At 44.3% G+C, this 12,406-nt stretch overlaps 1 protein-coding gene across 1 annotated transcript in view; it reads right to left on the bottom strand.

Moving 5' to 3' along the window:
• Positions 1-12,406, bottom strand: part of si:ch73-337l15.2 (glutathione hydrolase 6) — a 52,657-nt gene that overhangs the window by 8,606 nt on the left and 31,645 nt on the right. Inside the window, exon 2 of the mRNA XM_048527799.2 lies at positions 11,100-11,365. Coding sequence (XP_048383756.1) covers positions 11,100-11,365 — 266 coding nt within the window. The remainder of the gene's footprint in view (positions 1-11,099; positions 11,366-12,406) is intronic.

Raw genomic sequence — 12,406 nt, 5'->3', positions numbered from 1 at the left:
TGCTGACACTGCCAATGCAGCACTGAGAGAACCTGTGATCCTTAGGCTGGACAGCTGGGATTGACCAGGGCAAGATTGGAAGCAGTGTGCAGGGATGTGGAGAAAAGGCATTTGGTAACAGAACTGGTGCAGGCAGTTGACCTCCTTCTGCTCCATAACAATTGTGGAATTCTATTTTGAAGATAAGCAGGGATGGTTCAGTCAGTGTACTGGATAATAGTTATCCTTTAACCTGTCACACTGAAGAGCAGATTATCTGCTCATTAACTCACTGCTATATCTGGGAGTTTGCTGTGCAGAGTCTGGTTACCACATGTTTAATACTGCAAAAGTGGCGACACACTTCAACATGATTTTAACAGGTAGCAAATGCTTTAGGGCTTTCTGAGGCTGTGAATGGTGCTGTATCAATGCAAGGATTCTCTTTTACTCAGCTATGAAATATTTCACCCACACCAACTTCACTGTGCACCCCATGCAGACATTCTTTTCTAAATTTATTCATGGGATGTGGGTATTGCTGTCTAAGCCAACATTTATTGCCAAGGATAGTAGGAACTGCAGATGCTGGAGAATCTGAGATAACAAGGAGTAGAGCTGGATGAACTCAGCAGGCCAAGCAGCATCAGACAAGCAGGAAGGCTGACGTTTCGGGCCTAGACCCTTCATATGTTTTCTGAAGAAGGGTCCAGACCCAAAACATCAGCTTTCCTGCTCCTATGATGCTGCTTGGCCTGCTGTGTTCATCCAGCTCTACATCTTGTTATCTCATCATTTGTTGCCAATCCTTAATTTCTCCAAAGGGAATCAGCCAGTGCAGGTCTGGAGTAACAGACACCAAAGCAGGTAAGGATGGCAAATTTCCTTCCCTTCCCCATGAGTGAACTAGATTTTGCTTTGACAATCGATAGTGGTTATGTGGCTACCATTAGACTAACCTTTTAATCAAATACTTCAAATGAATTTGTCACTTAATTTCCAATTAAATAATTAATCCCACTTAACTGGGAAGCATTATCAAATGTCCCACAGGCAGTCCAAAAATGTATAAAATCATAAATGAGATAACTTAGACGACCAAATAGCCTGATTGACTGCTGCTCTGGACAAGAGCAATTTGTACCAAGTTCCATAGAAATTAACTTTTTATTCTAACAGTTAACTCCAACAAAAGCAAAAGACAGGATTTCCGATCAGCATCCAGACAACAGATGTACCTTATTATCTTAGATTCTCCAGCATCTGCAGTTCCTGCTATCTCAAAAAGATGCAAAGTTATTTTCTCAGTCGTCTGTAGGGTGACAGTCTTTCTTCGATTTCACAGTTGATCAGTTTGACCTAGGTCTTCTCTTGTTTTAGACTTCTCTCTCTAAAGCCTTCTTGGTTTTAATGTCTTTGACCAAACAGTGTCAGAGAGAGAGGATCCAAATTTGCTATTTGTAGGCTCTGAATGTTTGTTCAGTTGCAGCAGTTCAACTTCCATTTCAGCTTGTAGTCCCAAAAATAAAACGTATGGTCTCTTACAAATTTAGATTTCATCATCTGCCACAGTGGGATCCAAACCCCTGCTTCCAGAACATTGGCCTGTGATTCTGGACTATGAGATCAGTGACATTACCACTACGTCACTGCTGCCCACTGCAGAGCTGCATGTCTTCAGCACAATGGCTCAAAATTCAGTCTTGACAGACCCCACTGTCATTTCAGTCCTTTACTTCCTCTAGCCACATGAAACAGGACCAGGAGTAGGCCAATTGGCCCATAAAACCTGCTCCAACATTCAATAAGATCAGGGTTGAGCTCACTGCAGCCTTAACTCTTGTTTCCTGTTCCCTGTAACCTTGGACTCCTTTTTTGATCAAAAAATAAGGATTTTTTTTAGCTTTCGATTCAAGCCTGGAACCCTGCCATTCATTTCCTTGTTCCATGTATTCTATTCTTCAAATTATCATGATATATGAAGCCAGGTCTTAGTAAAGGCTTGCTTGCTCAGTATTCTCAAAACTGGAATCACAAAAATTGGGAGTAGAAGAGTGGGATCAAGGTTTGATTGCTTAGATAGCCATAACTCTGAGAAGCCTCTTCCTAAACAGCAGTGAAGACAGTGAATATTATTTTAGGCACAGGTAGATAGATTTTTAATTGTCTAAGGGGTCAAAGGGGAAAAAAATGAGAGTAGGCAGGAAAGGGAATTTAAGGCCATAATCAGATCAGATTTAGGAAGGTGATGGTATTACTGCTGAACTATTAACCCAGAAACTCAGCTGATGTCTGAGAACCCAGGTTCGAAATCCATCACGGCAGGCAGTGGAATTTTAACTAAACGAGAAACATCTGAAATAAATTGAGAATATAATATTGATCATCAGAAAAATTTGGTCATTAATGTCCTTCAGGGAAGAAAATGCACTATCCTACATATGACTCCAGGCTCTCAGTAACATTGTTGATTCTCAACTGCCCTCTGAAATCTGAAAAACTGTCCTTCCTCTCAGTTGTATCAATTGCTATGAAGTATCAACAAAGTAGTGAGACGAGGCAGATCACCTAGCACCAACCGAGGCATCAGAAAAGACAATGGCAGAAACAGCCCTGTCGATTCTGCAAAATCTTCCTCACTAACATCTGTGCCAAAATTGGGAAAGCCATCTCACAGAGCAGTCAAGAAACAGCCTAACAAAGTCATACCTCACAGAATCATATCTTACAGACAATGTCCCAGACACCACCATTTCTGGATATACCCTGTCGTACTACTGGTAGGACAGGCCTGGCAGAGGTGATGACACGGTGGTATATAGTCAGAAAGGAGTTGCTGTGGGAGTCCTCAACATTGACTCTGGACCCCATGACGTCTCATGGCTTCAGGTCAAAGATGTACCATCCTCTCTTGGCTGATGAATCAGTATTCCTCAATGTTGAACAACACTTGGGTGAAGCACTGAAGTTGGCAAGGGCACAAGATAGACAATAGACAACAGACAATAGGTGCTGGAGTAGGCCATTCGGCCCTTCGAGGCAGCACCACCATTCATTATGATCATGGCTGATCATCCACAATCAATATCCTGTTTCTGCCTTATCCCCATAACCCTTGATTCCACTATCTTTAAGAGCTCTATCTATCTCTTTCTTGAAAACATCCAGAGAGTTGGCCTCCACTGCCTTCTGGGCCAGAGCATTCCATACATCCACCACTCTCTGGGTGAAGAAGTTTTTCCTCAACTCTGTTCTAAATGGCCTACCCCTTATTTTTAAACTATGTCCTCTGGTTCTGGACTCACCCATTAGCGGAAACATGCTTCCTGCCTCCACAGTGTCCAATCCCTTAATAATCTTATACGTCTCAATCAGATCCCCTCCCATCCTTCTAAACTCAAGAGTATACAAGCCCAGTCGCTCCAATCTTTCAACATATGATAGTCCCACCATTCCAGGAATTGACCTTGTGAACCTACGTTGCACTCCCTCAATAGCAAGAATGTCCTTCCTCAAATTGGGAGACCAAAACTGCACACAATACTCCAGATGTGGTCTCACCAGGGCCCTGTACAGCTGGAAAAGGACCTCTTTGCTCCTATACTCAATTCCTCTTGTGATGAAGGCCAGCATGCTATTAGCTTTCTTCACTGTCTGCTGTACCTGCATGCTTGCTTTCATTGACTGATGTACAAGAACACCTAGATCTCGTTGTGCTTCCCCTTTACCTAACTTGACTCCATTGAGATAGTAATCTGCCTTCCTGTTCTTGCCACCAAAGTGTATAACCACACATTTATCCACATTAAACTGCATCTGCCATGCATCTGTCCACTCGCCTAGCCTGTCCAAGTCACCCTGTATTCTAATAACATCCTCCTCACATTTCACACTGCCACCCAACTTTGTGTCATCAGCAAATTTGCTAATATTACTTCTAATGCCTTCGTCTATATCATTAATATATATCGTAAACAGCTGCGGTCCCAGCACCAAACCTTGTGGTACCCCACTGGTCACTGCCTGCCATTCCGAAAGGGACCCGTTTATCACTACTCTTTGCTTCCTGTCAGCCAGCCAATTTTCAATCCAACTCAGTATTTTGCCCCCAATACCATGTGACCTAATTTTGTTCACCAATCTCCTATGCGGGACTTTATCAAAGGCTTTCTGAAAGTCCAGGTACACTACATCCACTGGCTCTCCCTTATCCATCTTCATAGATACATCCTCAAAAAATTCCAGAAGATTAGTCAAGCACGATTTCCCCTTCGTAAATCCATGCTGACTCTGACCTATTCTGTTACTGCTATCCAAATGAGTCGTAATTTCATCTTTTATAATTGACTCCAGCATCTTTCCCACCACTGACGTCAGGCTAACCGATCTGTAATTTCCTGTTTTCTCTCTCCCGCCTTTCTTGAAAAGTGGGACAGCATTTGCCACCCTCCAATCCACAGGAACTGATCCTGAATCTATAGAACATTGGAAAATAATTACCAACGCGTCCACAATTTCTAGAGCCACCTCCTTAAGTACCCTGGGATGCAGACCATCAGGTCCCGGGGACTTATCAGCCTTCAGACCTAACAATCTATCCAACACCATTTCCCACCTCATTTAAATACCCTTCAGTTCGTCCATTACCCTCGGTCCTTCAGCCACTACTGCATCTGGGAGATTGCTTGTGTCTTCCCTAGTGAAGACAGATCCAAAGTACCTATTCAACTCATCTGCCATTTCCTTGTTCCCCATAATAAATTCACCCGTTTCTGACTTCAAGGGCCCAATTTTAGTCGTAACAATTTTTTTTCTTTTCACATACCTAAAAAAGCTTTTACTATCCTCCTTTATATTTTTGGCCAGTTTTCCTTCGTAGCTCATTTTTTCTCTGTGTATTGCCTTTTTAGTTATCTGCTGTTGCTCTTTAAAAGCTTCCCAGTCCTCCGGCTTCCCATTCATCTTTGCTATGTTATACTTCTCTTTTATTTTTATACTGTCCTTAACTTCCCTCGTCAGCCACGGCTGCCCCCGCCTCCCCTTAGGATCTTTCTTCCTCTTTGGAATGAACTGATCCTGCACCTTCTGCATTATATCCAGAAATACCTGCTATTGTTGTTCCACTGCCATCCCTGGGAGGGTATTGTGCCACTGAACTTTGGCCAGCTCCTCCCTCATAGCTCCATAGTTCCCTTTATTCAACTGCAATACTGACACTTCCAATTCTCCCTTCTCCCTCTCAAACTGCAGATTAAAACTTGTCATATTATGGTCACTACCTCCTAATGGCTCCTTTACTTTGAGGTCCCTAATCAAATCCGGTTCACTGCACAACACCAGATCCAGAATTACCTCCTCCCTGGTAGAGTCCAGTACAAGCTGTTCTAAGAATCCATCTCAGAAGCACTCCACAAACTCCCTTTCTTCGGGGTCCAGTACCATCCTGATTCTCCCAATCTACCTGCATGTTGAAATCTCCCATAACAACTGTAGTGAAACCTTTGTGACAGGCCAATTTCACCTCTTGATTCAACCTGCACCCTACCTCCTGACTACTGTTTGGGGGCCTGTAGATAACTCCCATTAGGGTCTTTCTACCCTTAGAATTTCTCAGCTCTATCCATACTGACTCTACATCTCCTGACTCTATGTCCCCCCTCGCAAGGGACCGAATATCATTCCTCACCAACAGGGCTACCCCACCCCCTCTGCCCACCAGTCTGTCCTTTCAATAGCACGTATAGCCTTGAATATTCATTTCCCAGGCCCTGTCCACTTGAAGCCACGTCTCAGTTATCCCCACAACATCATACCTGCCAACTTCCAACTGAGCCTCAAGCTCATCCACATTATTTCTTATGCTTCATGCGTTCATATATAATATTTTTAATTTGTTTCTCGCCTCACCCTTCCTATCAATCCCTATTTCACTTGGCCATACTGTAAGATCCCTTCTTGAGTTTTCTGCTCTGTTGATTCTGTTGTCCTTCTTAACCTCTCTTATTCTCACTTTCCCTTTAACTTCATTCTTAAATTTCCAGTTTGGCCCCTCCCCCCCATTACTTTGTTTAAACACACCTGTGTTGCAGTGGCAAACCTGCTTGCCAGAAAGCTGGTCCCCCAATTATTAAGATGCAAACCGTCCCTCCTGTACAATTTATTCTTACCCCAAAATATACCCCAGTGATTCAAGAATTTAAATCCTTGCTTCTGACACCAGTCCCTCAGCCACACGTTCAGGTCCATTATCTCTCTGTTCCTGCCCTATCCAGCCCGAGGAACTGGAAGCAAACCAGAGATAACCACCCTGGAATTCCTGCTTTTCAGCCTTCTTCTGAGTTCTCTGAAGTCCCGCTGTAGAATGCTCCTCCTTTTCTTCCCGACGTCATTAGTGCCGACATGCACCATCACCTCTGGGTCTTCACCTTCACCCTCGAGGATTCTCTGCACTCTATCAGTGACGTCCTGGATCCTGGCACCAGGAAGGCAACACACCATCCTCAAATCCTGCCTGTTGCCACAGAAACCCCTGTCAGTCCCTCTCACAATGGAGTCCCCTATTACCACAGCTCCCCATGATGTCTGACTTCTCGGCTCTGCCTCTACAGCAATTTTTGACTCGCAGACCTGTCCACCTCTCGGACTGGCAGTGTCGTCTGTCTCGGCAGTTTCCAAGACAGTCAGCCTGTTTACAATAGGTGCTTCCCCTGGGGTCTCTTGTACTTCATTCATGTCTTCCTTTGTCATCGGCATCCTCCTTCTCTCTTCAGGTATCCTAGGTGTAGTGACCTCGTTGAAGGTCCTGTCCAGAAAATTCTCGTTCTCTCGGATGAGCCTGAGGTCTTCTAGTTCTTTCTTCAGTGCTGCAACAACCTCCTTCAGAAGCTGAATGTGTACACACTGAGCACAGCTATAGGAGCCAGAAACAACATCAGTGTCCCTGACCTCCCACATCATGCATGCAGCACACTGAATGAGCTTGGCAGTCATGCCTTCACCCTCTTCAACAGTGGCGTAATCTCCTCACTGAGCCTCTTCACCAAAAACTCGCACTTTACTCACCAGGCACTTCCCTCAGCCCTTGTGTGTTTGCTGTGAGTCTGTGGACTTTTAATTAGGTTAGAGGAGGAGGGTGGGAGGGAGGCCCTACCGTGTAGGACCTGGGGCTGAGAACACACCTACTTAAATAGCACTCCACTGCAAAAAAGACCCGCTGGCTTTGAGTTAAGTGCTTAAATAGCACTCACTTACCTTCCCAACTGCCTCTCTGCCCTGACCTCACATCCGCCCGGCTCACGCCGCTCTCCACTGCAAAAAAGATGTACTCTGGGTGGGGGATTTCAATGTCCATCATCAAGAATGGCTCAGCAGCAGTACTACTGATTGAGCTGGTTGGGTCCTAAAGGACATAGCTGCTCAACTGGGTCTGCAGCTTGTGGTAAGGGAACCAACAAGAGGGAAATACATACTTGACATTCTGGCAATAGTAATGAAAGCTTGTGCTCCAGAACTTATGATCTCCATGCCAAGCTTTTCCAGCAAAGTTACAACACTGGCATCTACCTGACAATATGGAAAATTATCCAGGTACATCCTGTACTCAAAAAGTAGGACAAATCCAACATGGCCGATTACCACCCAAATCAGTCTACTCTTGATCATCAGTAAAGTGATGGAAGGCGTCAGAAACAGTGCTATCAAGCAACACCTGCTCAACAATAACCTGCTCAGCGACACCCAATTTAGGTTCTGCCAGAGATAATAGGAACTGCAGATGCTGGAGAATCTGAGATAGCAAGGTGTGGAGCTGGATGAACACAGCAGGCCAAGCAGCATCTTAGGAGCAGGACCTCTCCTGTTTTTTATTCTTCGTAGGATCCACAACCTGAACTCACAATTCTACTCAGCTTTATTGGACACTAGCTTTCCTGCTCCAAAGATACTGCTTGACCTGCTGTGTTCATCCAGCTCCATACCTTGTTATCTTAGGTTCTGCCAGGGCCATTTAACTCCTGACCTCATTACAGCCTTGGTTCAAGCATGGACAAAAGAGCTGAATTCCAGAGGTGAGGTGAGACTGACAGGCCATGACACCAAGGCCATATTTGACTGAGTATGAATCAAGGAACCCTGGCATAACTGAAATCAAAGCTTATCGGCAAGGGGCAAATTATACCCTGGTCGGACTCATACCTGGCGCATAGGAAGATGGTCGTGGTTGTTGGAGGTCTATCATCTCACCTCCAAGATATCGTTGCAGGAGTTCCTCAGGGTAGTGTCCTTGGCACAGCCATCTTCAGCTACTTCCTCAGTGAACTCTCTCCATCATACAGCCAGACTGGGGATATTCTCCAATGATTGCACAATGTTCAGTACCATCCATGACTCCTCAGATAGTGAAGCAGACCATGTTCAAATCCAGGCAATGTCCAGGCTAAGGCTGACAAATGGTACATAACATTCACACCACACAAATGCCAAGTAACAATCATTGTTGTTAAGAGACAATCTAACCAGCATCCCTTTACATTCAATGGTGTTATCATCACCGAACCCTCCACTGTCAACATCCTTGGGGTTACATTTGACCAGAAACTCAACTGGACTTGCAACAGAAACAGTGGCTACAACAGCAGGTCAGAAATTAAGCTTCTAAACCTATTTTACTGCACTTGATAATATGTATGTTATGATGTTGCAAGTGCTCATATAAATATTTCTTAAATATCCTACCTGAACCAAATGTCTGGATTGTTCTTGAACTTATGATGATGAGAAAGACCCATCTGAGTGACATTCTCAAAGAACTGGAGAACAGGTGCAGCCCAGAGTCTGCTCCATAAGTTATTATCTTATATACAACATCTGCCCTCCTCACACCTTAATGGTGACGCCCTCATCTAACTATCCAGTCTTGAAAGTTCCAACTGATCTCTAGGATCCAAAGCCTTTTCACAAACACTGTTGCAGATTTCCATTACTCTTTGTGGATGAGTTCCTTAGGGTAGTCTCCTAGGCCCAACAATCCTCAGCTGCTTCATTAATGACCTTCCCTCCATCATAAGGTCAGAAATGGGGGATATTTGTCAATGATCGTGCAATATTCAGCACCATTCATGACTCCTCAAGTACTGAAGTAGTCCATGTTCACATGCAACAAGATCTGGACAATATCCAGGCTTGTGCTGACACATGGCAAGTGACATTCGTGCCACACAAATGCCAGGCTATGACGATAACCAATAAGAGATGGAGACAATCTAACCAACATCCTTTGACATTCAATGGTGTTAACGTCACTGAAATCCCCACAATCAACATCCTGGGGGTTACCAATGACCAAAAACTCAACTGGGCTCCCCACATTAACACAGCGGCTACAAAAGCAGGCCAGAAGCTAGGAATACTGCAGTGAATAACTCACCTCCTGACTCCTCAAAGCCTGTCCGCCTTTTACAAGGCACAAGTCAGGAGCATGATGGAATACTCCCCATTTGCCTGGATGAGTGCAGCCCCAACAACACTCAAGAAGCTTGACACCATCCAGGACAAAGCAGCCTGCTTGACTGGCATTATATCCACAAGCATTCACTCCCTCCACCACCCACGCTCAGTAGCAGCAGTGTGTACTATCTACAAAATGCGCTGTAGAAATTCACCTAAGATCTCCAGGTAGCACATTCTAAATCCACAATCACTTCCATCCAGAAGTAAAAGGGCATCAGACATTTGGGAATACCACCACCTGCAAGTTGCCCTCCAAGTCACTCACCATCCTGACTTGGAAATACATCACCGTTCTTTCACTGCCGCTGGGTCAAAATCCTGGAATTCCCTCCCTAATAGCATTGTGGGTCAACACAAGTAGGAGGACTGCACTGGTTCAAGAAAGCAGCTCACCACCGCCTTCTCAAGGGCAACTAGGGATGGGCAAGAAATGCTGGCCCAGCCAGCGATGCTCACATCCTACAAATGAATTTTAAAAAAAGGTGCATGCTGACATTACCCTGAATGGTCAAACTCTAATTTTAGGATTATGTTGCCTTGCTCGTGATTCCAATACCAGAGGAAATAGTTTATCTTTTTCCACCTTATCAATTCCCCTAATTCTTTTAAATACCTCAATTACAGCATCCATTAATCTTTTATTTTCAGGAGAATTCTAGCCAAATCTATACGATTGGTGCTCAGAATTCAACCCTTTGAGCCTTCTTCATAAAATGTATGTTATGTAATAGAGGATGGTGTTTTGTTCACTACTGATCTATATATTAAATATTGGCAGTGTGCAAAATAAAAAGTGTGTACATCCTGTCACACTTGAGAGTTGAGGTGTCATAACAATGTCTTCATCCAGCAAAACTAAAACTGAAGCAAAGACCCTGAAGTGAACCAACTGTCAGGGTGTTCAAGACTGCAAGTAATTCAATTTCATGGTTCTGCGGATTAATTACTCGAGTTTTCGCCTGCTTAATGGCTTTAATCAAGGACATTCAACGAAGTTACTGATTTTGCAACTCCTCGCCAGTGACCCATTAACCCTGAGATGATCAGCACAGGGAAGACGTGGAAGAGCACAGCAAGAGCACACCAAGACCTTTAAAACACTCATTTACTAATTTCAGCCAGCAGAACCATATGAACATACAAGGTAGGGAGCAGGGTTAAGCTAGTTTACCCCTCCGTTATTCAATGAGATAATAACTGATCTGACCGCATCTTCGATTCCATGTTCTCATCTACCCTCAGAGGGGACAACAAACTCCTCCACGCAATTTTAAATTGAAAACCTTTTATTTTCAAACTGTGTCCCTGAGATCTAGTCTTTCTCACAAGGGGAGACACCTCTTCTGAGCTTATCCAGTCAATTTTGCTCAGGGTCTTATGTGTTTTTTCATTCTTCTAAAGTCCAACAGAAAAGCTGGGCCTACATCAAATCTTCCTTCATAAGCTAACCGCCAATCCTTGCAAAAATGTAGCACTTTTTGTTCATTGGCCTTCATTGCATTCACTGTAGGATCATAGCCTGAGAGATCCTCAGGTCATGGCAGCCAGCGTGAACGAGCAAGTAGTGAGCAGGAACGGCTTTAAAGTGAAGGGTGGAGAATCTCTTCACTGACCTGAATCAGAAATCACAGCGGCATGGTGATAGACTCCACGTTCGTGGTGATGAGCAGGAGCCCCCTTGTTGCCATGGTAATGGTGGCCTTCCCCACGATGAACTTTCTCATCTTTGGAACTGCTGCCTTTCCCAGGAAACTCCACGCTGCCGTAACTTAAAACTTGGAACCCAAAATAAAGGCCAATGCCAAGCAACACCATCGACGCACTAATACGGACGCAGGACTCCCGCTTCTGACGAGAAAGTAAGGAGCGCGCTGATGCCCTAAAAACAGAGAAAACTCTTGTTGCATTCAAGCCCAATTTATTTGGGATGGGGAGGGAAGGAGTGGGCAAGGGAAATAGATTCAGATATCACAGAAGACTTCTATTCAGCCCATCGTGTTAGTGTCTGGAAGCATCCTCGACATTCTTTCCCCTTGCACATCTTTCCCTTCTGATTCACATGCTGAATTGAAATACCTTTGAAATTATTGAACTTGCTTCCACCGCCCTTTCAGGCAATGTACTAGAGGTCACAACGACTCACTGCATAAGAGTTTTTTTTCACTTTAAGAAAATGTGTGAAGTGAGATAGAGCCTTGAAGTGATTACACTTTGTTCCTTTCTTCCAGCTCTGGGCTGCTATTTGCACCATGAAAACCTTATCCTTGCTGTTAGGATTCAGGCCAATTTCAGTGCTCAAACACTGGCAACACTGAGTTTTGTTTATTTCATTCAGCCTCAGTCTTATAGGTGGCATGTTACAAATGTTCCTGACATCAAGGATAAGGCAGGATACTACAATATACTGCTTTTCATCCTTTACATAAATGATTTAGGTGTGAATATAAGAGGCATGCTTAGTAAGCTTGCAGACGCCATCCAAAATAGGTGGTGTAGTGGGCAGTGAAGAAGATTACCTCAGAATACAATGGTACCTGGAACAGTTGGGCCAACGGGCCGATGAGTGGCAGATGGAGTTTAATTTAGATAAATGTGGGATGTTGCATTTTGGTAAGGCACACCAGGACAGGACTCATATGGTTAAAGGTTGGACCCTGGGGTGTGTCACCAAACAAAGAGGCCTAGGGGTGCAGCTGCACAGTTCCTTGAAAGTGGAATCGCAGGTAGACAGCGTGGTCAAGATGGGGTTTGGCACACTGGTGAGTTTAGAAGTTGGGATATCATTTTGAAGTTGGTGAGACTATTTCTGGAGTAGACCGTGCAGTTCTGGTCACCATGCTATAGGAAGGATAGCATTAAAGTGGAAAAGGTACAGAAAAGATTCATAAGGATGTTACCTGGACTGCAGGGTTTGAGTTAT

This window comes from Stegostoma tigrinum, chromosome 3, assembly GCF_030684315.1.
Source record: "Stegostoma tigrinum isolate sSteTig4 chromosome 3, sSteTig4.hap1, whole genome shotgun sequence".
Classification (NCBI taxonomy): domain Eukaryota; kingdom Metazoa; phylum Chordata; class Chondrichthyes; order Orectolobiformes; family Stegostomatidae; genus Stegostoma; species Stegostoma tigrinum.
Note: the sequence above shows the minus strand (reverse complement) of the source record. Positions and strands in the feature narration are given on the sequence as shown.